The sequence below is a fragment of the Oncorhynchus nerka genome, linkage group LG9a, assembly GCF_034236695.1.
Source record: "Oncorhynchus nerka isolate Pitt River linkage group LG9a, Oner_Uvic_2.0, whole genome shotgun sequence".
Lineage (NCBI taxonomy): Eukaryota > Metazoa > Chordata > Actinopteri > Salmoniformes > Salmonidae > Oncorhynchus > Oncorhynchus nerka.
Genome location: NC_088404.1, coordinates 53,051,919 through 53,079,815, shown reverse-complemented (window position 1 = coordinate 53,079,815; position 27,897 = coordinate 53,051,919). Strand labels below are relative to the sequence as shown.

The 27,897-nt window shown below is 45.3% G+C and overlaps 2 protein-coding genes across 2 annotated transcripts in view; one reads left to right on the top strand and one right to left on the bottom strand.

Annotated features, from left to right (window-relative positions):
* Window positions 1–24,201, top strand: part of LOC115134511 (pleckstrin homology domain-containing family A member 7-like) — a 170,136-nt gene extending 145,935 nt beyond the window's left edge. The window contains 14 exon segments of the mRNA XM_029668560.2: window positions 5,295–5,360; window positions 6,625–6,705; window positions 6,977–7,126; window positions 7,876–7,977; window positions 8,194–8,305; window positions 8,855–8,982; window positions 12,696–12,890; window positions 13,650–13,746; window positions 13,897–13,988; window positions 15,154–15,390; window positions 19,510–19,737; window positions 20,217–20,350; window positions 21,443–21,588; window positions 23,823–24,201. Coding sequence (XP_029524420.2) covers window positions 5,295–5,360; window positions 6,625–6,705; window positions 6,977–7,126; window positions 7,876–7,977; window positions 8,194–8,305; window positions 8,855–8,982; window positions 12,696–12,890; window positions 13,650–13,746; window positions 13,897–13,988; window positions 15,154–15,390; window positions 19,510–19,737; window positions 20,217–20,350; window positions 21,443–21,588; window positions 23,823–23,848 — 1,794 coding nt within the window. The 3' untranslated portion in view covers window positions 23,849–24,201.
* A 90-nt stretch (window positions 24,202–24,291) lies between these two features.
* LOC115134512 (small acidic protein-like) lies at window positions 24,292–27,610 on the bottom strand. The gene is made up of 5 exons (XM_029668571.2): window positions 27,423–27,610; window positions 26,777–26,860; window positions 26,402–26,462; window positions 26,100–26,209; window positions 24,292–25,577 (listed from the first exon to the last, which is right to left on the bottom strand). The coding sequence occupies exons 1-5, from the start codon at window positions 27,474–27,476 to the stop codon at window positions 25,383–25,385; spliced, it is 504 nt and encodes a 167-aa protein (XP_029524431.1). The 5' UTR covers window positions 27,477–27,610; the 3' UTR covers window positions 24,292–25,382.
* Between the last annotated feature and the right edge of the window lie 287 nt (window positions 27,611–27,897).

The window sequence follows — 27,897 nt, the reverse complement described above, 5'->3', positions numbered from 1 at the left end:
TCTACACACAATACCACATAATGACAACGTGAAAACGGGTTTAAATTTGAGCAAATTTCTAAAATATAAAAAGAAGTACCTTATTTACATAAGTACACTGCTCAAAAACACTTAAACAACACAATGTAACTCCAAGTCAATCACACTTCTGTGAAATCAAACTGTCCACTTAGGAAGCAACACTGATTGACAATAAATTTCACATGCTGTTGTGCAAATGGAATAGACAACAGGTGGAAATTATAGGCAATTAGCAAGACACCCCCAATAAAGGAGTGGTTCTGCAGGTGGTGACCACAGACCACTTCTCAGTTCCTATGCTTCCTGGCTGATGTTTTGGTCACTTTTGAATGCTGGCGGTGCTTTCACTCTAGTGATAGCATGAGACGGAGTCTACAACCCATACAAGTGGCTCAGGTAGTGCAGCTCATCCAGGATGGCACATCAATGCGAGCTGTGGCAAGAAGGTTTGCTGTGTCTGTCAGCGTAGAGTCCAGAGCATGGAGGCGCTACCAGGAGACAGGCCAGTACATCAGGAGACGTGGAGGAGGCCGTAGGAGGGCAACAACCCAGCAGCAGGACCGCTACCTCTGCCTTTGTGCAAGGAGGAGCAGGAGGAGCACTGCCAGAGCCCAGCAAAATGACCTCCAGCAGACCACAAATGTGCATGTGTCTGCTCAAATGGTCAGAAACAGACTCCATGAGGGTGGTATGAGGGCCCGACGTCCACAGGTGAGGGTGGTGCTTACAGCCCAACACCGTGCAGGACGTTTGGCATTTGCCAGAGAACACCAAGATTGGCAAATTCGCCACTGGCGCCCTGTGCTCTTCACAGATGAAAGCAGGTTCACGCTGAGCATGTAACAGACGTGACAGAGTCTGGAGACGCCGTGGAGAATGTTCTGCTGCCTGCAACATCCTCCAGCATGACCGGTTTGGCGGTGGGTCAGTCATGGTGTGGGGTGGCATTTCTTTGGGGGGCCGCACAGCCCTCCATGTGCTCGCCAGAGGTAGCCTGACTGCCATTAGGTACCGAGATGAGATCCTCAGACCCCTTGTGAGACCATATGCTGGTGCGGTTGGCCCTGGGTTCCTCCTAATGCAAGACGATGCTAGACCTCATGTGGCTGGAGTGTGTCAGCAGTTCCTGCAAGAGGAAGGCATTGATGCTATGGACTGGCTTGCCCGTTCCCCAGACCTGCCACCTCATCAGGAGCATGCCCATGCATTGTAGGTAGGTCATACAGGCACGTGGAAGCCACACACACTACTGAGCCTGATTTTGACTTGTTTTAAGGACATTGCATCAAAGTTGGATCAGCCTGTAGTGTGGTTTTCCACTTTAATTTTGAGTGTGACTCCAAATCCAGACCTCCATGGGTTGATAAATTTGATTTCCATTGATAATTTTTGTGCGATTTTGTTTTCAGCACATTCAACTATGTAAAGAGTACTTAATAAGAATATTTCATTCATTCAGATCTAGGATGTGTTATTTTAGTGTTCCCTTTATTCTTTTGAGCAGTGTATTCAGACCCTTTGCTATGAGACTTGAAATTGAGCTCCGGTGCATCCTGTTTCCATTGATCATCCTTGAGATGCTTCTATAACTTGATTGCAGTGCACCTGTCTATATAACGTCCCACAGTTGACAGTGTATGCGAGAGCAAAAACTAAGCCACGAGGTCGAAGGAATTGTCCGTAGAGAATTTTGTCGAGTCACAGATATGCGGAAGGGTACCAAAACATTTCTGTATTATTGAAGATCCCCAAGAACACAGTGGCCTCTTTCCTTCTTAAATGGAAGAAGTTTGGAACCACCAAGACGATTTCTAGAGCTGGCCGCCCGGCCAAACTAAGCAAACGGTTGAGAAGGTCCTTGGTTAGAGAGGTGACCAAGAACCCGATGGTCACTTTGACAGAGCTCCAGTGTTTCTCTGTGGAGATAGGAGAACCTTCCAGAAGGACAACCATCTCTGCAGCACTCCACCAATCAGGCCTTTGTGATAGAGTAGCCAGACGGAAGCCAGTCCTCAGTAAAAGGCACATGACAGCCCACTTGTAGTTTGCCAAAAGGCACCTAAAAACTGACCATGAGAAACAAGATTCCTTATTCTCATGAAACCAAGATTGAACTCTTTGATCTGAATGCCAAGCGTCACGTCTGAAGGAAACCTGGCACCATCCCTACAGTGAAGCATGGTGGTGGCAGCATCGTGCTGTGGCAATGTTTTTCAGTGGCAGGGACTGGGAGACTAGTCAGGATTGATTGAAGGATGAATGGAGCAAGGCACAGCGAGATCCTTGATGATAACCTGCTCCAGAGTGCTCAGGACCTCAGACTGGGGTAAAGGTTCACCTTCCAACAGGACAACAACCCTAAGTACACTGCCAAGACAATGCAGGGAGTGGCTTCGGGACAAGTCTCAGAATGTCCTTGAGTGGCCCAGCCAGAGCCCGGACTTGAACCCGACATCCAACATCTCAAGATAGACCTGAAAATAGCTGTGCAGAGGTGCTCCCGATCCAACCCGACAGAGCTTGAGAGGGTCTACAGAGAAGAATGGGAGAAACTCCCCAAATACAGGTGTGGCAAGCTTATAGCGTCATACCCAAGAAGACTCAAGGCCGTAATCGCTGCCAAAGGTGGTTCAACAAAGTACTGAGTAAAGGGTCTGAATACTTATGTAAATTTGATATTTCAGTTTTACATTTTTAATACATTTGCAAAACTTTCTAAAAATAATGTATTTGCTTGGTCATTGTGGGGTGTGTAGATTGAGGGAGGGGGGAAAAAACGATGTAATCAATTTGAGAATAAGGCTGTAAGATAACAATATGTGGAAAAAGTCATGGGGTTTGAATACTTTTCCCGAATGGACTGTGTGTCATATTTGTTATTTTATTTTTTGTCAATTTCGACCAGCCAACCCAAATAAGATGGTCCGGCCCTTCTGTCATTGGCCAGATTTGCCAGACGGCCAATCCGCCCATGCACAACACCACCATAATGCTGACTCGGTACTGTTGTAAATATGACATAGGGCTTCCTGAGTGGCGCAGTGGTCTAAGGCACTGCATCGCTAGCTGTGCCACTAGAGATTCTTGGTTTCAGTCCAGGCTCTGTCGCATCTGGCCGCGACCAGGAGACCCATGGGGCGGCGCACAATATCCCAGCGTTGTCCGGGGTAGGGGAGGGTTTGGCCGGCAGGGATGTCCCTGTCCCATCGCGTGTGGCGGGCCGGGCGCAGCGCACGCTGACACGGTCGCCAGGTGCACGGTGCTTCCTCCGACACATTGGTGTGGCTGGCTTCCGGGTTAAGCCGGCATTGTGTCAAGAAGCAGTGCGGCTTGGTTGGGTTGTGTTTCGGAGGACGCACGGCACTCGCCTCTCCGTACGGGAGTTGCAGCGATGAGACAAAATTGTAACTACCAATCGGATACCACGAAATCGGTGAAAAAAAAGGGGTAATTTTTTATATGACATAACAGTTGGTATACAAACAAGTATATTCTAATGAATGGTCAAATTGCTAACTTGCTCAGTGAATGGCAGCCATTTTGTAACAGTGGCTTTCCATCTCCTATTTGACGCAGATCAAAAGTTTAGAGCCGTTCATCCTCACGGCTCACAGTGTGCTACTGCACTGCACCGCCGGGCCTCTCGGGCCACTATGGAACGTAAGAACTGTGGACACACTGTGTGTGTGTGCGTATGTGTGCGCGTGCATGAGCGTGAATGTATACATGTTTACGAGGGAGACCATCCCATCGCTTAAAAACACTTTCTGTGTCCATGGCTGTGTGTGGGCACTGGCTTGGCATTGACCCCTCTGTAACCCTTGACTCTCGGCTCCTTTGTGATGTGATTGGTGGTCCTGGCCTGGGATGGCGCTGCATTGCGTGTGCTGTGGTGGCTGTGGTTGGTTCGGGGGTTGAAAAGCTAGCCGGTTGCACCATCCTCCTGTTGATCTATCAAACATATCTCCTTGATATATCCCCAGTACAACGCAGCATGTTTACCCTAAACCCAGTTGGTTCAGAATATACTCTAGGAATACCCAAAAATATATATTTGTACAATTTATGCATTTCCAACACTGGGAGTATTGTAAGGAGGAGCCTAAGCAGTGTCTCATTCCATTTTTGTTTTAAAATCGGTTTGTCGTCCCATCTTTTTGTGATACAGGGACATAAATCTATGGAGATAAAAAAAATGTAATCAATGGGCATTGTCTTGAGTGGCGTTCATGCAAAGAGCTTCTTTGTCTGTGTCATATAGGCTGCATTTGTCAATGGCTATTTTCTTACTTTCTCTAAGTCATCATGGTTGGTTCACGGTTGGTTTCCTCATTGTGCTTTCAGTGTAACTTTTTAGTATCATCAACAGCCAATATCCCTACCAGAACAGGGGCCAGTTTATTAGGTACACCCATCTAGTACCGGGTCGGACCCACTTTGCTTACAGAACAACTAGAATTTTTGGGGGCGTGGAAACGTTGGTCAATTGGTATCAAGGGACCTAACGTGTGCCGGGAAAACATTCCCTACACCACCGCCACCAGCCTGTACCGTTGACACCAGGCCATGGACTCATGCTGCTTAGCCAAATCCTGATTCTACCATCATCAGGACCCAACAGGAACCGGGATTCGTCGAACCAGGCAATATTTTCCCACTCCCCAATTTTCCAGTGTTGGTGATTGGATGCCCCCTGGAACCGCTTCTTGTTTGTAGCTGATAGGGCTGGAGCCCGGTGTGGTCTTCTGCTGCAATAGCCCATCTGTGACGAGGACCAACGAGTTGTGCGTTCCGTGACGCCGTTCTGCACCACTGTTGTACTGCGCTGTTATTTTACCTGTTTGTGGTCCACCTGTTAGCTTGCACGATTCTTGCCATTCTCCTTCGACCTTTCATCAACGAGCTGTTTCCTCCCACAGGACTGGTGCTGACTGGATGTTTAGTTTGTCGCACCATTCCCGGGATAAACGCTAGACACTGTCGTGCGTGAAAAGCCCATTAGGCCGGCCGTTCCTGAGATACTAGAACCGGTGTGCCTGGCAACAGCAATCGCACCCCACTCAAAGTCGCTTAGGTAACTCGTTTGGCCCATTCTAACGTTCAATCGAACAGAACCGGGATGCCTGTCTGCTTGCTTTATATAGCAGGCCACGTGACTCACCATCTGTAGGAGCGAACCATTTCCGTGAACGAGGTGGTGTACCTAATAGACTGGCCACCGAGTGTACACAGAGCAACACAATTTGAAAATGTATTTCTTTTCTGGTCCCAAGGTGGTTGGAAGTCAGACGTTGAAGGAAGCAACGAGACCCGTCAGAGTAGCCGAGAGTGACGTGGATGTGAGTATGAGCCAGCAGCATTCCGCATTGCTTACACATGCACCCCCACAAATGCACAGACACACACACACTCGCTCTTTCTCTCTCTCTCTCACAACCCCCAACGACATTTTCACTCTATCTCTTGTCCCAAGGGAAATGTTTAGAGTTTTAGCTTCAAACCTTTCTGGAAGGGTAGGTACAGAGATGAGACTGATACACTGACTACCATAGACCCTTAAGGGGATAGAGTGAGCGATAAAAATGTAATAAAATAAGTCATCTAGGATTTAGTGAGTCTTTCAGTTCTATATTAGCATTTTTCAAAGTCAATTTGTTCTCCTTTCAGAGTGTAACTACACCAAAAGGAGTTGAAGAGTGTAGCGTTGACAGCTCCGCACGTTTGCCCTTTAACAATTTATAAGGAGGCCAGGGTTTTTCCCCCCATCCGCACTGAATATTTCACTGCATCAACCAAGCAATATTACTGTGCGTGAAGACATCACCACAAATAAATGATGCGCTCAACAGAATGGCAAATGGAACATAAACACTTATGCGTATGTTTTGTGCCTTTCGAAAGGTACCATGCGACCATAATCTAGCTATTTTCTCTCGTTTTCAAAACCACAGACAATTATTATGCAACTTTGATGGAATACTATTTGTTCACGTCGAGGGGTTGTGTGTTTGTGATCTTTATTGCTCCTCAGATGACCGTTGTCCACAAATGGCCCGTAAATTGAGAAATTAAAATCAAGCTGATCCATCCTTTGTCATGTTTGGGTTTCTTACTCTGTGTCCCAAATGGCACCCTGTTCCCTATACATTGCACTCCTTTTGACCAGGGCCCCAAGTAGTGCCCTGTATAAGAACAATGGTGCCCGTTGGTGACGCACCCTTAATCGGGGATTTGTTTAGGAGGACTCAAAGGTTCTGAGACACTTTGACAAAAGGGTAGCGTGGGATGTGGCGTATTTGCGTAAAGGGTTTGCTCTGCATAATTATCAGCTAATGAGACAGGAGAGAGGGATACGGACACACTTATGCAGGTAGACTTGCACACACACACACACACACACACACACACACACACAGGTGCGATGTGAGAGGGATGTACATGGAGGAAAGTGACACACACACACTGTAGGAAACCGTAGGAAAGATTGGTCTGTAACAGCCCTGTCTCTCTCTCTCTCTCTCTCTCTCTGTCTGTCTCTCGCTCTCTTGCTGTCTCTCTGTCTCGCTCTCTCTCTATGTCTGTCTGTCTGTCCCTGGCCTACAGGTGAAACTCAGCCGGTTATGTGAGCAGGACAAGACCCTGAAGGAACTGGAGGTCCGGATCTGCTCACTAAAGGAGGATAAGGTACTGACACTTCATCTCTATACTCATGTGTGTCTCACTGCATTTGGGTCCGTTTTGAATTAATCAGCCAAGGAATCAATGTCAAGTCAATGTGTGAGGTATACATATATATATTTTTTTTAATGATTCCAATTTAAAGGGTTTTATTTCGTTTTTTTTCTTTCGCTTTGACAAAAAAAATGATATTATCGTGTGCATTTCCCGAGTTGAACTGGAATTGACCTCGACTCTGCGGTCTCTGATATTGACCTCCTAACCCCTGACCCATCAGGACAAGCTGGAGTCGGTGCTGGACGTCTCCCACCAACAGATGGAGCTGTACAGAGACCAGGCAGCCCACCTGGAGAAGATAGCCTACCAGCAGAGACTCCTACAGGAGGACGTGGTGCACATCAGGGCCGAGATCTCCAGCGCGTCCACGGTGAGATCATCCCAGACACACCTGAACTTTAAGCCTGAGCCTTACCCGTGTCCGCGATGTTTAAGCCCTGCCTTACCCAGGCCCGATTTGCTTCTGCCAAATTTAAGGTCCCCTTGGCCGAAATCAGAAGTAACTTATTGCGTTAGTAAATCGGTTAGCTGCTCTTCTCGGTCTGTCACAGGCTCGCTGTGCGCGGGTCGCTCTGCATGCGCGCTGCTCATGACGCCTCGGGGAGTGTCTGTGAGTATCCATGGCAACGGCTCGGCTTGCTCTGCTAAGAGACGTGAGAGCGCAGTTAACTACTTTTCGTCACTCTAAACTCCGACAAAAACTCACGGAACATTATTTTCTTGTATTATGACGAGGCTGAAACACTGCGTTATGATCCTAGACAGATGTGACTGTATTGCCCAGTAGAGCACGAGCAGATGACTTCGCTTTCAGAATGTTACCGATCAATTTAGTGATGCCCGAGCCCTGCCCGTACCCTGGTTATTGATGAAAAAACGGGCCCGGCCCTAACCCGATCTACGTTGGGGCCCGTTGGAGCTCGGGTCGGGTAGCAATCAGTCAATCAAATGTATTTATAAACGCCATTTCAGCAGATGTCTCGAAGTTCTTATACAGAAACCCAGCCTAAAACCCTAAACCGCAAGCAATGCAGATGTAGGTGTGTGGTTCTGGCCAACACATTCCACTGTATATGTTTACGGAAACTGTCTTCCCCTGCTGCCTCATGTTATATGTAGGAGATGGCCCGGGCCTGGGAGGACTACAGCAGGCTGGAGAGCTCTGTGGAGCAGTTGAGGGCCGTGCTAGAGGCACACATGAACCACAGCGCCACCCATCAGGTCAGAGCCGGTACTACACCCCAGTGCTGTGCAGTGCTGCTATTCTACTCGATGGGGACAATGTCAACAGGCGTAGACGTGAACAGAACATTGAGTTCTTATTCACTGTTTTGAAGCGTGTACTGTAGATGGGGTGGGTCTACTGGGAAAAGCCTGTTGTGTGTGTGTATATAGCACAGTAGGAATCAGCTACTGTGTGTGTGTGTGTGTGTGTAGCAGGAGAAAACAGAGATAAAGCGGGAGCTGTGGAGGATAGAGGACGTGATGGCAGGACTGAGCTCCAGCAAAGCCAACTACAAGATCACAATCGACTCAGTGCAGAACCCAGGTGGGAGAAATCATCGCCCGCCCACTGTGTTTTACCATATTTTACTCAATTCAGATCAAACAACTTTATTCATCCCCTTGGGGGAATTCCCAACTACAAAACGCTACATGGGAGACAAACGACTAGGGTAGCTTTCCATGGCAAAAAGACAAATCTAGTCTCTCCATACCATGTGTTCGTGTTACGAAACCAACTGCACCAAACTACCTCCATATCCTAACACTTAACCATGACAGACCAACCAGCACAGAGGCCTTCATTTGTCTCCTGTGTGTGAAGTTGCACGTGTTCATTTGTCTCCTGTGTGTGAAGTTGCACGTGTTCATTTGTCTCCTGTGTGTGAAGTTGCACGTCTTCATTTGCCTCCTGTGTGTGAAGTTGCACGTCTTCATTTGTCTCCTGTGTGTGAAGTTGCACGTCTTCATTTGCCTCCTGTGTGTGAAGTTACACGTCTTCATTTGTCTCCTGTGTGTGAAGTTGCACGTCTTCATTTGTCTCCTGTGTGTGAAGTTACACATCTTCATTTGCCCGTGTCTTTCTATCCTCCAGAGAGGAAACTAGTGGCTTCAGTGCCGGACCCTGCAGTGCCTTCGCAAAGCGCGACGCCCCCCGTAGGGGAGGTTAGGCCCCCTCCTCGCAGCTCCTACACACTGCCTCACAACCCCGTGCCAAAATGGGTGAGTGGCAGTTGAGTTTGTAGATCTGGGTTTGCTGGGGGATGTTAACCTAGACATGGACCACAGTGGGTTAATAATAACAGCAGTTAGTCCTGCATTAAAGTGGATGTGTTCCATCAAAGTCGAGCTGCGTGTGGGTTTGGAACTACTGTACAAAGTGATTGTTTTTTAAACAAACAAATATTTGAAGTAAATGAGTTGAGAACACATGACCTGTGCTGTGAAGGGTCAGAATGCATGAAACACATTTAACAGTAAATGAGTTGAGAACACATGACCTGTGCTGTGAAGGGTCAGAATGCATGAAACACATTTAACAGTAAATGAGTTGAGAACACATGACCGGTGCTGTGAAGGGTCAGAATGCATGAAACACATTTAACAGTAAATGAGTTGAGAACACATGACCGGTGCTGTGAAGGGTCAGAATGCATGAAACACATTTAACAGTAAATGAGTTGAGAACACATGACCGGTGCTGTGAAGGGTCAGAATGCATGAAACACATTTAACAGTAAATGAGTTGAGAACACATGACCGGTGCTGTGAAGGGTCAGAATGCATGAAACACATTTAACAGTAAATGAGTTGAGAACACATGACCGGTGCTGTGAAGGGTCAGAATGCATGAAACACATTTAACAGTAAATGAGTTGAGAACACATGACCGGTGCTGTGAAGGGTCAGAATGCATGAAACACATTTAACAGTAAATGAGTTGAGAACACATGACCGGTGCTGTGAAGGGTCAGAATGCATGAAACACATTTAACAGTAAATGAGTTGAGAACACATGACCGGTGCTGTGAAGGGTCAGAATGCATGAAACACATTTAACAGTAAATGAGTTGAGAACACATGACCGGTGCTGTGAAGGGTCAGAATGCATGAAACACATTTAACAGTAAATGAGTTGAGAACACATGACCGGTGCTGTGAAGGGTCAGAATGCATGAAACACATTTAACAGTAAATGAGTTGAGAACACATGACCGGTGCTGTGAAGGGTCAGAATGCATGAAACACATTTAACAGTAAATGAGTTGAGAACACATGACCGGTGCTGTGAAGGGTCAGAATGCATGAAACACATTTAACAGTAAATGAGTTGAGAACACATGACATGACAGAATGCATGAAACACATTTAACAGTAAATGCTGTGAAGGGTCAGAATGCATGAAACACATTTAACAGTAAATGAGTTGAGAACACATGACCGGTGCTGTGAAGGGTCAGAATGCATGAAACACATTTAACAGTAAATGAGTTGAGAACACATGACCGGTGCTGTGAAGGGTCAGAATGCATGAAACACATTTAACAGTAAATGAGGTGCTGTGAAGGGTCAGAACACATAAATGAGTTGAGAACACATGACCGTGCTGTGAAGGGTCAGAATGCATGAAACACATTTAACAGTAAATGAGTTGAGAACACATGACCGGTGCTGTGAAGGGTCAGAATGCATGAAACACATTTAACAGTAAATGAGTTGAGAACACATGACCGGTGCTGTGAAGGGTCAGAATGCATGAAACACATTTAACAGTAAATGAGTTGAGAACACATGACCGGTGCTGTGAAGGGTCAGAATGCAGGTAAATGAGTTGAGAACACATGACCGAATGCATGAAACACATTTAACAGTAAATGAGTTGAGAACACATGACCGGTGCTGTGAAGGGTCAGAATGCATGAAACACATTTAACAGTAAATGAGTTGAGAACACATGACCGGTGCTGTGAAGGGTCAGAATGCATGAAACACATTTAACAGTAAATGAGTTGAGAACACATGACCGGTGCTGTTTAACAGAAATGAGTCAGACCGGTGCTGTGAAGGGTCAGAATGCATGAAACACATTTAACAGTAAATGAGTTGAGAACACATGACCGGTGCTGTGAAGGGTCAGAATGCATGAAACACATTTAACAGTAAATGAGTTGAGAACACATGACCGGTGCTGTGAAGGGTCAGAATGCATGAAACACATTTAACAGTAAATGAGTTGAGAACACATGACCGGTGCTGTGAAGGGTCAAGAATGCATGAAACACATTTAACAGTAAATGAGTTGAGAACACATGACCTGTGAAGGGTGCTGAAACACATTTAACAGAAGGTCAGAATGCATGAAACACATTTAACAGTAAATGAGTTGAGAACACATGACCGGTGCTGTGAAGGGTCAGAATGCATGAAACACATTTAACAGTAAATGAGTTGAGAACACATGACCGGTGCTGTGAAGGGTCAGAATGCATGAAACACATTTAACAGTAAATGAGTTGAGAACACATGACCGGTGCTGTGAAGGGTCAGAATGCATGAAACACATTTAACAGTAAATGAGTTGAGAACACATGACCGGTGCTGTGAAGGGTCAGAATGCATGAAACACATTTAACAGTAAATGAGTTGAGAACACATGACCGGTGCTGTGAAGGGTCAGAATGCATGAAACACATTTAACAGTAAATGAGTTGAGAACACATGACCGGTGCTGTGAAGGGTCAGAATGCATGAAACACATTTAACAGTAAATGAGTTGAGAACACATGACCGGTGCTGTGAAGGGTCAGAATGCATGAAACACATTTAACAGTAAATGAGTTGAGAACACATGACCGGTGCTGTGAAGGGTCAGAATGCATGAAACACATTTAACAGTAAATGAGTTGAGAACACATGACCGGTGCTGTGAAGGGTCAGAATGCATGAAACACATTTAACAGTAAATGAGTTGAGAACACATGACCGGTGCTGTGAAGGGTCAGAATGCATGAAACACATTTAACAGTAAATGAGTTGAGAACACATGACCGGTGCTGTGAAGGGTCAGAATGCATGAAACACATTTAACAGTAAATGAGTTGAGAACACATGACCGGTGCTGTGAAGGGTCAGAATGCATGAAACACATTTAACAGTAAATGAGTTGAGAACACATGACCGGTGCTGTGAAGGGTCAGAATGCATGAAACACATTTAACAGTAAATGAGTTGAGAACACATGACCGGTGCTGTGAAGGGTCAGAATGCATGAAACACATTTAACAGTAAATGAGTTGAGAACACATGACCGGTGCTGTGAAGGGTCAGAATGCATGAAACACATTTAACAGTAAATGAGTTGAGAACACATGACCGGTGCTGTGAAGGGTCAGAATGCATGAAACACATTTAACAGTAAATGAGTTGAGAACACATGACCGGTGCTGTGAAGGGTCAGAATGCATGAAACACATTTAACAGTAAATGAGTTGAGAACACATGACCGGTGCTGTGAAGGGTCAGAATGCATGAAACACATTTAACAGTAAATGAGTTGAGAACACATGACCGGTGCTGTGAAGGGTCAGAATGCATGAAACACATTTAACAGTAAATGAGTTGAGAACACATGACCGGTGCTGTGAAGGGTCAGAATGCATGAAACACATTTAACAGTAAATGAGTTGAGAACACATGACCGGTGCTGTGAAGGGTCAGAATGCATGAAACACATTTAACAGTAAAGCTGAACATGAAACCTAGATGACTCCCTTCTAATCAGCGGTTGTCTGAAAGCGTTTCCAGCTGACAAATCCTTGATTCCTCCCGCTTCAAGGTCCCTCCCCCTCAGGCTTCTTCCTCCAATGAGCTTTGAGGTACTTGACAATAAGAACCAATTGTGACTGACTTCCTGTATGGGTGTGGCTCTGGTACAGGCAGAAGATGAGGCTCCTCCCAGACCACCCCTGCCCTGCCTCTACGATTATGAAGACCCGCCCCCCGCCATCCCACCCCTACCCAAAGAGGCGTCGGTGGTAGTACGACACACGTCGGTTCGCGGTCTCAAGCGCCAGTCGGACGAGAGGAAGAGGGACCGAGAGAGCGGAGGGTGTGTCAACGGAGACTTTAAAGTCAGGACAAGCCTTTTATTTACACTTATTTTGTTATTGATTGCGAAGATGAGCCTTTGCTGTGCTTGCTGTGCTTACAACAGTGCTTTGCTGTGCTTTGCTGTGCGTACAACAGTGCTTTGCTGTGCGTACAACAGTGCTTTGCTGTGCGTACAACAGTGCTTTGCTGTGCGTACAACAGTGCTTTGCTGTGCTTTGCTGTGTGTACAACAGTGCTTTGCTGTGCGTACAACAGTGCTTTGCTGTGCGTATAACAGTGCTTTGCTGTGCGTACAACAGTGCTTTGCTGTGCGTACAACAGTGCTTTTATCGGGTACCGCTTGTGAAGTTGAACGGTCCATGGCGGCACTTATGGTATCAAAACCAACACTGCTGTTTTCAGCTATTGCCATCGAAGCCAGTCTTACAGGGCAATATCATACTGTCACGCAGCCGTGTTAACGCCCTCAGCATTGAAATCTCACTGAGGAGATGCATCAAGGTTGCATTCTATTCCAAAAAGCTGCCCTCTTCCCTCACTCACTAATCTTCATGCTTCTGAGAGACCTGCAGAGGACACATAGCGGGAATGAGTGGCTAACACACCTTTTCCAGTCGTCTCTGAAGGAGAGGGAATGAGGGTTGAGGGAAAGGCAACAACTTTTTGAAGTGGAATGCAGCCTTTACCTCATTGAGAGCAAGATGTATTGTATTGAGTAGTAAGTTGACTCAAACCTCGCGGATCTAGTTTGTGACAACTGCAGTATGATTGTGTGTCAGGTGGAGCTGCGGTCATACCTGAGTGAACCAGAACTGCCAGGGACGGGCCAGAGCAGCACAGGGTCTGAGGGAGGCTACCAGACCCTCCCAAACAAAGGTATTGTCAGCTAGCTTGCGATTCAGACCTGTGGATATGTTGACCTTCCACTCTTTGTCATTCCGTTTCTCTTCGGGGCAGTGGTGCTGTGTCAGAATGCCCCCCCCCAGGCATATCACAACAGTGTTTCCTGTTTCCTGTCCGTAACAGGTCTGTCGGGCTCATCGCCGAGGCTGAACCAGTCCAGTAACATCTCCTCCTACGTGACCCTGAGGAGGGGGGCGGCTGCCTCTGCAGAGAGTGTGAGTCACCAAACAGAGCCTGCTCTGGTCGAAAGTAGTGCACTAGGTAGGGATTAAGGGGAGGGTGAGTCACCAGTCACGACACAGGGGAAGGAACGAGATAGGAGCTTTATCCAAATCCATCAATCAATCAATTGTATTTATAAAGCCCATCAGCCGATGTTACAAAGTGCTGTACATAAACCCAGCCTAAAACCCCAAACAGCAAGCAATGCAGGTGTAGAAGCATGGTGGCTAGGGAAAAACTCCCTAGAAAGGCAGGAACCTAGGAAGAAACCTCGAGAGGAACCAGGCTCTGAGGGGTGACCAGTCCTCTTCTGGCTGTGCCGGGTGGAGATTATATAAAACCCTATTTGCTATTCATTGCACTACGTTTGACCGGGGCCTATAATTCTCTGGTCAAACGTAGTGGACTATGTAGGGAATAAGGTGACATAAGCCGTGCGGTAACCTCTTCTTCTTCAGGAGAACATTCACCAGACTGATTGGCTGTCTGCGCAGCACTGGGACGATTCGTTTGTTGTTTGTTTTTTGCTTGCTGTTTGCGCGGTGTGTTATAGGGACCCACCCCTCCGTTGGCGACTTCTGGCTGTCATAGAATCTGTTTGCAAATTACGTCCGGCACTCTGTTCAGAGGTCCGCTGAGGCTCGACAAAACCTACCGGCCTTTACACATACACTACAAACACCACCGAGCTGTGGAGCGTACGCCTAACTCGACTAACCTGGGAGCTTCGTTTAGTACTTTATCCTGAGACTGAAGAGGAATTAGTGTTGAGGATTCATTGTTGTTTTTCTTTCTTCCTCCTTTCCTTTACCCCTCTTCATATCACACCCCTATGTCACGACTCATCTCATCTCTTTCACTATGTTTCTCTCTCCTATCTTCATCTCTCTTTCGCTCTCTTTCTCTCTCTCCTTTTCCCCTTCTTTCGCCCTCTGTCTCCGTCTCTCTTTCTCTCTGTCTCTCTCCCTCTTTCTCTCTGTCTCTTTCTCTCTCTCCCTCTCTTTCTCTCTCCTTTTCCCCCTCTTTCCCCCTCTCTCTTTTTCTCCCTCTTTCTCTCTTTTTCTCCCTCTTTCTCTCTTTCTCTTCTTTCTTTCTCTCTCTCCCTCTTTCTCTCTCTTTCTCTCTCTCTTTCTCTCTCTCACACACTCACTGTACCAGGAGAGACCCAAGAGTGCTTTGGAGCAGCTGTACTCCTCTGGCCAGCAGCCCCAGCCTCTGGCCCAGGCCCCCCGGGGCCGCATGAGCGCAGAGGAGCAGCTGGAGCGCATGAAGAGGCACCAGAGGGCCCTGGTGCGCGAGCGCAAGAGGAACCTCAGCCAGGGAGAACGCCACTCCAACACTGCTCATCGTACCTCCTCCTCCACCAGGGCTCTCTCCTCCACTGACCTGGGCTCAGTACGTTACCCCCGCAGCAGAAGCAGGGACCACTGCCACTGTCGCGCCCCCGCCGAACCCCCCACATAGGCGCCACCACAATTGCTAACATGCTAACATCCCCTACTCACCCTCTCCCCCATGTGTAACCAATGGCACTAACATGAGTAAGCGTTAGCATCGTGCTAGCACGCAAAGGGCCGGTGGGACTGGATGGGACAAAGCCGTGGCTGGCTGGGCTTATAGAGCGGTTGGACTGTGCGTGGTGGAGGCTGCTTGGGAGAGTAGGGGAGGGGATATCTGTCGAAGATGGGGACTGTAAGACAGAGCTGTTCCCCATATGAAGGTGTATGGGTTGCGTTTACCCGATCACTGGTGCCCCGGTGCGGTACCTCACTGACACACACTGAATGTATTTCAAGGAGAAGAAGAGGGGGATTGGCTACAGGCATAGCTCTGCCTTCCCCCTCTCTCTGTCACGAGAAAAGAAAAGCCCATTCTATGTACATTTACACTTATGTACATTAGTATTTATTTACTGAGGGATATTTTCAGTAGCCTATACATTTGTAAAATTATATTTTATAGAGATTTGATAAAATGAGGGATGGGGAAATGTGTATCATTATTTGAACAAATCAACTCGGTGGGAAGTGGCACAAATCATTATCAAACCGCCCTCCTCCCTCCATCTTTCAAATGATATGAATGGAATGAAATCAAAGTGCCTTTAGTTCCCGGTGAATAATCATTCCTCTTCTCACAAGATTCACCTTCAGCCTCACCTTTTTCCACCCTGTTTGTCTTATGGCGTGCTATGGCTACCACAGAATCCCATTCAAATGAGCCTTCAGATAGTTGTCTTACGTCTGAGGTTTGTTGTGCGTGCCAACGTAGGAGAGTCCTTACGAAGACTAATTTAACCATCTAATATATTATCTAACACACAATCTTAACCCGATTGCTGTGAGATCATCAATACCCTCAAACTCCTTGCTACATTTGCCATCAACCCTTGTGTTCCCAAGCTCCTACTAACATTTGGCAACACGTAGTTCAACTCCTGCTGGTTACTAAATTTCATTTTGTAACGCTTCACCATAATAGCCAAGAGATTTTAGGCTCCCTCTTTTTTGGGGGGCATTTGAATCATTTCTTCCCCACCATGACACACTAAACAGTCGCTTATTCACAGTATTTAGTTTCTGCTACATCGACATTATCACAGCCTTTTATCACAAAGACTTTTGTACTTAACCGTGGTTGATCGCTACAATGGCGTACTTCTACGGTCAAGGTCATAGTGAGCGAGTATTAAACCTATTTGATCTGCTTCACTGCAAATGAAAGGACAGGGGGGGGGGTAAAAATGGCTGCCGCCAGCTTACCGTCAAGGCAGGTGTAAAATGGCTGCCGCCAGCTTACCGTCAAGGCAGGTGTAAAATGGCTGCCGCCAGCTTACCGTCAAGGCAGGTGTAAAATGGCTGCCGCCAGCTTACCGTCAAGGCAGGTGTAAAATGGCTGCCGCCAGCTTACCGTCAAGGCAGGTGTAAAATGGCTGCCGCCAGCTTACCGTCAAGGCAGGTGTAAAATGGCTGCCGCCAGTTTACCGTCAAGGCAGGTGTAAAATGGCTGCCGCCAGCTTACCGTCAAGGCAGGTGTAAAATGGCTGCCGCCAGCTTACCGTCAAGGCAGGTGTAAAATGGCTGCCGCCAGCTTACCGTCAAGGCAGGTGTAAAATCCACCATGTTGCTTTTCCCCGTCCCAATTGATTGATTGATTTTTTTTTAGCAGCGAGGATGTACAGACAATTGCACAGAGAAAGGAAGTCACTAGAGACACTAGCGAATGCTAAATTATACTGAGAGGCAACGCACAGCTCCTTCACGCCTGTTATTGTCCGATGTAGAGATTTGCGCTCGAGAATAAAATCATTTTGCTTAAAAAAAACGAAATAAAATCATCTCTGGCTGTGTGTTTCCATTTTTGCGGGGGTTTGATGAATATGTAATGCATGTATTTTCCCTGTGGGGGGGTCCTCTGTCCAGTGAGCACAATAACGCATGTGACGCACTTTCTCCTCACATCATGGGAGGCCTACACGCACTGGAGTGGCAATGATGCATGCATGGGTTTGAGGGCTAGGACACACACATAACAACACGCATACATGGGTTTGAGGGCTAGGACACACACATAACAACACGCATACAGTACAAACAGATATTTACTCGCAACACAAATGTGTTTATGTATGTGTTTGGAAAAGCAAATGTGTGTGTGTGTGTGGTAACAGGTTAATCAGTATCCTTTTGGTGGTTGCTTCTTTATGTTGCTGTCATTAATCTAATAATGAAATCCTCTTTCTGGTGATCCTGAAAACAATTAAATGCAATGAAGTTGTTGGTGGTGGAATGGAGACGCCGTAGGGACGTCCTGTGGTGACAATGCAGAAGCCAAGAAAGACAAGATTTCGGATGCATGGTCCTCACTCCTCAAGACTCCATTTGTCTCCCTGCAACACAGAAGCTGTCCATCCTCATGGGACTAGGATTTGTGCTGTGAAATCAGCTCCAGACACAATATACATTACTTTACGTTTTCTTTTCTCCGGGTTCTACACAGGGTGGTCCAATCTGTGCTGGTGTTGTGTTGTCTCCTAGTGTGAAATAATAAGTTAAAAAATACTTACTTTTTATTTTGCCTCTGAAAATCAACCAGATGAAGTAACTGTTGTGTTTGTCCCCCCCAGTGGTCAGATAAAGTAACTGTTGTGTTTGTCCCCCCCAGTGGTCAGATAAAGTAACTGTTGTGTTTGTCCCCCCCAGTGGTCAGATAAAGTAACTGTTGTGTTTGTCCCCCCCAGTGGTCAGATAAAGTAACTGTTGTGTTTGTCCCCCCCAGTGGTCAGATAAAGTAACTGTTGTGTTTGTCCCCTCCAGTGGTCAGATGAAGTAACTGTTGTGTTTGTCCCCTCCAGTGGTCAGAAGAAGTAACTGTTGTGTTTGTCCCCCCAGTGGTCAGATGAAGTAACTGTTGTGTTTGTCCCCCCCAGTGGTCAGATGAAGTAACTGTTGTTTGTCCCCTCCAGTGGTCAGATAAAGTAACTGTTGTGTTTGTCCCCCAGTGGTCAGATAAAGTAACTGTTGTGTTTGTCCCCTCCAGTGGTCAGATGAAGTAACTGTTGTGTTTGTCCCCTCCAGTGGTCAGATGAAGTAACTGTTGTTTGTCCCCCCCCCCAGTGGTCAGATGAAGTAACTGTTTGTCCCCCAGTGGTCAGATAAAGTAACTGTTGTGTTTGTCCCTCCCAGTGGTCAGATGAAGTAACTGTTGTGTTTGACCCCCAGTGGTCAGATAAAGTAACTGTTGTGTCCCCCCCAGTGGTCAGATAAAGTAACTGTTGTGTTCCCCCCCCAGTGGTCAGATAAAGTAACCGTTGTTTGCCCCACTACTAGTGGTCAGATAAAGTAACCGTTGTTTGTCCCTCTACTAGTGGTCAGATAAAGTAACCGTTGTTTGCCCCTCTACTAGTGGTCAGATAAAGTAACCGTTGTTTGCCCCTCTACTAGTGGTCAGATAAAGTAACCGTTGTTTGCCCCTCTACTAGTGGTCAGATAAAGTAACCGTTGTTTGCCCCTCTACTAGTGGTCAGATAAAGTAACCGTTGTTTGCCCCTCTACTAGTGGTCAGATTAAGTAACCGTTGTTTGCCCCTCTACTAGTGGTCAGATAAAGTAACCGTTGTTTGCCCCTCTACTAGTGGTCAGATAAAGTAACCGTTGTTTGCCCCTCTACTAGTGGTCAGATAAAGTAACCGTTGTTTGCCCCTCTACTAGTGGTCAGATAAAGTAACCGTTGTTTGCCCCTCTACTAGTGGTCAGATAAAGTAACCGTTGTTTGCCCCTCTACTAGTGGTCAGATAAAGTAACCGTTGTTTGCCCCTCTACTAGTGGTCAGATAAAGTAACCGTTGTTTGCCCCTCTACTAGTGGTCAGATTAAGTAACCGTTGTTTGCCCCTCTACTAGTGGTCAGATAAAGTAACCGTTGTTTGCCCCTCCACTAGTGGTCAGATAAAGTAACCGTTGTTTGCCCCTCTACTAGTGGTCAGATAAAGTAATGGTTGTGTCTGTCTCCCCCTAGTGGAGGCGAGAGCAGCAGGACTTTGATTTGCAGCTGGTGCAGAAAGCTCAGGTGGAAGAGCGACAGGTTGCCGAGGGCCAGAGCGACGAGGGGCGGAGCGAGCTGAAGGAAAGGGAGAGGATCCAATCAGACGAGTGGCTCTTGGTGATGGCCATGCCCACGATTGCCACACCCATGAGGGAGACGGACATGGAGCCCTTCGACTATGACCTGGATCTCAGTCGTGAGGTACGTTGACCGATGGCCCATCAGGATCTGGCGCCCAATATTCTCCTATCGATACTCTCCATTATTGGTTGAATATTACATCTGTACACAAGTGGCTAAAGAGAAAGTTCAATATTTTAAAACTTAATGTTAGGTGGTTCCTGAAAGTAGTCTGTGCCTGGAGAAACTGATCTATGCTTGTTTTTTTTTTTTTACTTAAAATACTGAACTTCCCCTTTAATATTATGCAGTTATGGTTTTGTATTAGAGGAAAGACTGTAGCCTGCTGCACTCGTACTACTTCCCATTCACCACATACAATGACCTGATGCTTCCAACTACAATCACATAACCTTGCCTTTATGGAGCCTTCGTAACTATACATTTATCTAACCCCGACAGTGTGACCACCTAAACAGATGATTGGTGAATATTGTTCTAAGCCTGAACACGGATTTGTTGGTTGACTGTACATCTTCACTATGATTTGGTCTATGTAGCTTTCCAAGCCCCAAAAGGTGTCTATCCCAGAGCGCTATGTGGAGTCGGACCCCGAGGAGCCTCTGAGTCAGGAGGAGATGGAGGATCGTCAACGCAGAGCAGAACGCATCAAAAACATCCTGGCCAAATCCAAGTACTACTGACTTAGTTTCAGCCATTCAGTTCGTGTTGATACAATGAGGATGATGACGACGATAATAATATATTTAGTTTGATATCAATTCTCCTTATTGAGAAAAGGGTAACGCTTTATTTGGATAGTCCATCTGTAAATGCTCTACAGCAGGGATCGTCAACTAGTTTTGGGCCAGGAGCCAATTTCTTTTCTTGGGCTTATAGTCAGGGGGCTGGAACATAATTCTAAATCATTTGTAGACCGCAAATTGACTGCAAGGAGCCCGAACAGATACATTTGACTAAAACAGGATCATTTCGAACCTTGCTTACATTTCTATACAATCACATACATCTCTCTATTATGTATGGAAATACTTTGGAACACATTTCCAAAATTAAAATGACTTGGCGCTGATTTGCTGTTCTTATTTTTTAAATTTTTTTAACAGTCTTTTATGTCTCGGGCCGGGCCGCCAGCTGGGGAACCCTGCTCTACAGATTATAAGCATAATTTCAACACCATTTCTTGGGCCTTTCAGTAGCAACAGTATATATCACATCATTTTCAAACAAGGTAGTTTATGGATGTTCAACCATCTGTAGACCGTCAGCAGCGTTTTAACAGAATGCCTTTAGTCCTTCAGTAGCATCTCCACTGTGTTTTCATCATTTCAAACATGCAGATGACGTGTTACTGATCATCTGTAGATAGTTTGTAGAGCATCTACAGATGGACTATCCAAATGAAAGTGTTACCTAGAAAGGAAAACATTAACGGTATCACACCATCTCATGGGTCTCTGGATCCTGTGCTGTGGCTGATTTGATCAAAAATGTACGGATTAAAACAGGGTTCTGACTTGAACCTTAAGCAAACTACAAAAGCTTTAGAACCCACAACAAAAAAGCTCACGCAATAATCACCTGTGTCCTAAATGGCATCCTTTTCCCTGCACTCTATTCCCTACGAGCCTTGGTCCAAAGCAGTGCACTATATAGGGAATAGGGTGCCATTTGGGACACTGGTTTCCTTTGTCCCTCATTGTTTTCCTTTGTTTCGGTCTCTCTTTTCCCTGATGGGTATTTCCCTTCCCGCCGTGTGTGTCAGTTTTCAGAACATACACCCGTCGTCTGGCGCGTTTGTCCCACTGAACTTCACTGATTTGGACATCGCCATGCAGCAGCAGGAGAGGATCATGACTGTGTCCCACGCCTTGGCCTCGGAAGCCTCCGTTAAGAGCAAGCAGTTCACAGGTCAGCTCATACATGCACATGCTTTAAACACGCACACTGCAAATGTGCATATCGCCCAGTTCTCTCACACACACTCATAGGTGACTCTATGTATACTCCCCACGCGCACACACACAAACAAATAAACAAACCCTTTTCCCACTGAACTGCCAACAGTATTTTTGATCCCCAACATAACCATGAATTCCTTCATAAAACACTTCCCAATTCTAAATTGGCGTGAGCAGAGAATCCTTTAATATTCCAATGCAGAGCCTTCGGAAAGTATTCACAGCCCTTGACTTTTTCCACATTCTGTTGTGTTACAGCCTGAATTTAAAGTTGATTAAATTTCAAAAAAATGTTGTCACTGGCCTATACACAATACCATAAAATGTGAAAGTGGAGATTTGTTTTTAGAAATGTTTACAAATAAATTACAAATGAAAAGCTGAAATGTCTTGAGTCAATAAGTATTCAACCGCTTTGTTATGGCAAGCATAAATAAGTTCAGGAGTAAACATGTGCTTAAGTCACAAGTTGCATGGACTCTGTGTGCAATTATTGTGTTTAACAGGATTTTTAAATGACTGCCTCATCTCTGTACCCCACACATACAATTATATGAAAGGCCCTCAGTCGAGCAGTGAATTTCAAACACAGATTCAACCTTTGCAAACACAGATTCAACCTTCGCAAACACAGATTCAACCTTCGCAAACACAGATTCAACCTTCGCAAAAAAGGGCACCTATTGGTAGAAAATAAAAAAAGCTGACACTTAATTTCCCTTTGAGCATGGTGAAGATATTAATTACACTTCGGATGGTGTAGCAATACACCCATTCACGACAAAAAGACAGGCGTCCTTCCTAACTCAGTTGCTGGGGAGGAAGGAAACCCCTCAGAGATTTCACCATGAGGCCAATAGTGACTTTAAAACAATTACAGTTTTAAGAATGTAATGGCTGTAATAGGAGAAAACTGAGGATGGATAAACAACATTGTAGTTACTCAACAATACTAACATAATTGAAAGAGTGAAAAGAAGGAAGGAAGCCTGTACAGAATACAAAATATTCCAAAACATGCATCATGTTTGTAACAAGGCACTAAAGTAATACTGCAAAAAAATGTGGCAAAGCAATTCATTTTTTGTTGCACAATCCAGGTGTGGAAAAAGCTCTTAGAGACTTACCCAGAAAGACTTACAGCTGTAATCGCTGCCAAAGGTGCTTCTACAAAGTATTGACTCATGGGTGTGAATACTTATGCAAATTAGATTTCTGTACTTCATTTTTAATATATGTGCAAACAATCCTAAAAACATGTTTTCACTTCGTCATTATGAGGTATTGTGTGTAGATGGGTGAGATTATTATTTTTAGGCTATAACACAATCAAATTTGGAATATGTCAAGGGGTATGAATACTTTCTGAAGGCACTGTAAATATCTAGCAGGAAACCGAGGCTATCACTGTGCTGTTGATATATAGCCTCCCTTCAGAGAAGCCAAACTAGTTCACAGTAAACTATTTAGACATACTACTATTTGTGAGGCAGAGCCTGCGTCCTGATTCTGCACTTGCACACTTTCTCGTATGGATTTATCAATGGTGGAAACTCCCTCCAGCCAATGCTTGCACACTCAAGTGTCATAGAATTGATGTAAGTGCGCACATAGTCTGTGAAGGGTACAGCACACTCCGGGGTGAAGTTTCCCTAGGCACAGATCTAGGATCAGCTTTCCCTCCCCCAATCATAACCTTAACACACTAGTGGGGAATATGCTAAACTGACCCAAGATCAGTGTCTAGGGGCAACTTCACCATACAGCACAGTAACCGGACCCTCTGTCATTGTCCCTGGTTGTGCAGAGAGCGAGATGCTGGGGAGATGAACAGATCTAGTGAAGGTACACCGCATCTCCTCTGAGTGTCGTGGCCTTAAGATGCCTCTCTGTGATGTTTGTGGTGGCATAACTGTAGTCTTTAGGTGTCATTTCTGCTCTCACTAGATTGGGTGTTTTGGTGGTTGCTTTTCTGAAGTGTGGTGGTTTTTTGCGTCCAAATGTTCTTGGCTCATGTGTTTTGAATGTGGAAAGGTTGTGCCTCATTGTTTCCATACAAACACGTTTGGATAATACTTGGGCTTTTTTAGAAAGATGGTTTAACTATAGATCGAAGGCAAAGTCTTTCTCAAAGTCTGTATTTTCAATGTCAAGAGTGTTTTCTTCCCCCCTTCCCCATTTCAGCCAAAGCTCAGCTGAGCTCTGACTGACCGTTGACTCAGACGCCAAGGCACCAACAGGACCTCCGTGTGGATGAAAATTGTTTGGAGTTCACTGACAAAAGTGAAGTGATTTTGTATTAGGCTTTTTATTAGAGCTAAAACTAGATGTTTTGAAGAACCAAAAATAGTTATTTGAAACTACACTGCGTGTACCTGATGTTAAGGTTGAATTGGAGTTGTTTTTACATGCTTTTGCACTTTTATGGCGTGTTGTGTGAAATTATTAACACCTACTAGTTTTTGCAATAGAGAGTAATTAGCTGTTTTTTTTGCAGTGTGGTCTATTTTCAACAGAAATGTAAGTTCAAAGCAATGTTTTCTAAGGTCGCAGATAGGGAAATGTATTTATTTTGAGTAATGAATCTTGCACCAAATATAACTTTTTGTAGCTCAGCAATGCCACCTAATGCTTTGGCCAATCAACTGTATCATTTAAAAAGGAAAGAAACCATACTGGTGTTTTATTGAAATAAAGGGTTTAACAAAACATGGTGTCTCTCACTATTTACATTACATACTCTTCATGTGGAATCAATGTGTCAAATGAACTCACCAAAAATAGAAACGCAACAATTCATAAGGAAATCAGGCCCTAATCTATGAATTTTATGACTGGGCAGGCCTATCAGAATTAGTTTTTTCCCCACAAAAGGGCATTATTACAAAGAAATACTCAGTTTCATCAGCTGTCCGGGTATCAGACGATCCCGCAGGTGAAGAAGCCAGAGGTCTTGGGCTGGCATGGTTACATGTGGTTGTGAGGCCGCTTGGACGTACTGCCAAATTCTTTAAAACGACTTGAGAGACATGGTAGCGAAATTAACATTCAATTATCTGGCAACAGCTCTGGACATTCCTGCAGTCAGCATGCCAATTGCAACTGCACATTTTAGAGTCCCTAGCACAATGTTCAATGATCATATGCCACACCTGTCAGATATATGGATTGTTTTGGCAAAGGAGAAATGCTCACTAACAGGGATGTTGAGAAAGAAGTTTTCCACATGCACAAAAAGCTTATGTCTTTTTCACCTCATGAAACATGGGACCAACACTTTACATTTTTGTTCAGTATAGTTAACTATTTTCTCCCCCAGAATTCAGAACCTGAGAGAACTGTGGTGCTTCAGTTTGTCATTAAGTACCTTTTATTACTTACTGATGGTGAGACACTGAACAGGACTGTAAAAGCGCTATCGAGCCAATAGGTTCAACCCAGTTTCATTCAATACAACTTCATTAAAGCCTTTGCTTCATCTCACATCCATTAAACACGTCATACCAGTCCCTCTTACAGCTAGGAATTCCTAAAAATTGACAAGGAAATAATGGGAAGAATCTTTCTCAATCGACAATTACGTCACCTCCTACAGTAGCACACTACTCTGCTGCTCAGCATTGAAACATTAAAAAAAAAACATTCTTAAACCATGAAGTTACCAATTACTTCAGAGACAAAAGAACGTATTTACAAATCTGTGGTTCGAAATGAGAAAAAGTGATTTAGTTTTTTCGCCCATTCTTAGGATGACTTCACAAAGGCCATTTTGTGTTTCTTGTCTTTTGCGCTGGGCTCTGTCCTGCCGTTTGGGCTCTGTGAAGGTGATTTCTCCGGTGACTCCTGGTTTTCCGAAGGGCTGTCTGGGGCTTTGGGACTGGCTGGTTGCTCTGCTTTGCTTTGGCTTTCTGCAGGTGGGGAAGGTGGGGCTGGGTCAGGCTGGGGGGGAACAACACAATTAATACCTGAAGACTAGGGCAACACGCAGATGTGTACATGACATTGACACTAGCAATCATGCCCCTGTGACTTGAGCCAATCACAAACAGTCTTACAGAGCTACACATGTCGAGGAACTTAATCTGCTGTCATTAATCTTACATGCAATTGAAAATATACAGGTCCAATAAGCAGCACTGCCCCTAACTAAGATCTCAAAATGTAGATCATCCTTCAATCACTATAACATCGCGGTCTAATCATGTCATTCTAGCCTCACCTAGCTGTAACAGGCCTGAGTTGTGCTCATTAGGACAAACGTTTTGCAACTGAAAAGGAAAACAAGTGTTTCTTAGTACCTCGCGCTTCAGCCATCGAACACCATAAATTATGAGCCTCTAAGCATCAGAATGTAACAATTTGTCGGCCATCTTTGCTAGGACCTGTTCTCAACCATCAACAGGAACTTGTGGCATGCACGCTCTGTATCGATGTTCAACCCGTCTCTCCATGATCTCTCACCTCACTGAAGCCCAGGCCGACATGTCTCCTGTTTCTGCCTGACAGCTTCCCGTCCAGCCCCTGCTGGTACTGCAGCTCCAGCTCAGAGTTCATCCTCCTGTCCTCCGCCCCTGCAGAGGACAAGCTAAGTGAAACACCAATCATACCCAATACAGTGCTATCCGGTCCGAAATAGTGCTGTATGGGATAAGATTAAATGGATACATCCCTAAATAAAGAGTGATCGAACAGAGTGTAGAATAGGGTTGTCACAATACCAGTACCATGACAACCCTAACACTAATTCAAAGAGGGTTCCTCACCACTGCGGACATGGGATGTTGACTTGTGATCTCCAATGACTAGGCGCCCAGTGTGCTCTTTCTGCAGAATCAAACACGGTAAACATTGGATTCTGTAATACCACAGTTCTGTTTCTCCTTTGACAAAGCTGTAGCTGACAATAAAATGGTGGCTCAATCTAATACTGGAATAGAGGTAACAGTCACAAGAAAAACATTTCTTTTACATATTTGTTTTGCCCCAAAACTGCCACACTTGATTCAACTAGTCAAGGGCTGGGTGATTTGTTTACATTGAGCCAGGTGTGTCAGTGTAAGGGCCACGACAAATGTGAACACCTTGTGGTCCAGAGGGGTGGGAAACCTTGTAATAGTCTACATAGAACATGACCAAACCTTCCCTGCACCCATCAACCGCAAAAACTTCTGCTTTCTCTCACTATCCCCCAGATCTGCAGCTTCCCATGGTGTAGGTCCATCCTGCAAGAAACCAACACAGAATTGGCTACAGAACACAACGAATGGGATCCCAGAATATAGTCCAGGTCTATTGCACCTTAGCCTCAAAGATCAAACTGCCAAATTAGCTACATCACATCTTAATCTAACGTTAGCTAGTTACATCATAGGCCTAGTAGTAACAGCATGGAGTTGATTCGTTTATCAAAAACTACATTTCTAATTATTGCCTGGCTGGCAGGCATAATGACCTGTCAATCTGACCACCTAACATGGTGACTAAATTAGCTAAAAACTAACGTTACTTTTTCTTAAAATGATTTGTTGACTAACGTACAGTAACGTGGCTATCTATACTAAGGGTTGTTTACAATTAACTAAGTTAGCTAGCTGTTTTACCAACGATTTTTATAACTGGATTTACGCTGTAGTTATGGCTTTGTTGGGTTAGTTATGAGGACGCACACTGGCTGCATGCTTCTCTTTGCTGAAGCCAACAAGACGGGCCTTGCTAGCTACCTGAACCGCAAGGTAGTCACGTTTCAATGACTTTAGCTCGCTAACGTTTATACAGTTAACCTACTTCACTTGGAGAGCCAGGTCTTTTTGTCCCGTGTCGATTCCCTGGAGAACTCATTTTCACAGCAACGCTTCAGCTGGCTAAGTCAACAAAATATTGGCATAGCCGTTCAGACTGGCTAGCTATGCTACTGTCAACAAATAGCAAAGACTTGTGGCTGCAGTGTGTGAACGCGACCGGAACAAAGCGATTCGAACTTCCGGCTGCTTTGATTTTCTTCTTTACGTTTTTATTGCAGACTACACCTATTGGTGTATTGTCGCCCACCTACTGTACAGGGTATTGAAACAAAACATATTCCATTGCGGGAAGAGGGGCTGGTGACCCGAAATAATCAAAAGGATCCCTCTGTTGACAAGGAACACCATATTGTCTCTACTCCTACTATCATTACATCTTCAACCTTACTCCTTACTTCCACTCTTCCCAACACCTCCGGATAAGAGACATTACGGACAGCCCTTTATTTGTGTGTGGG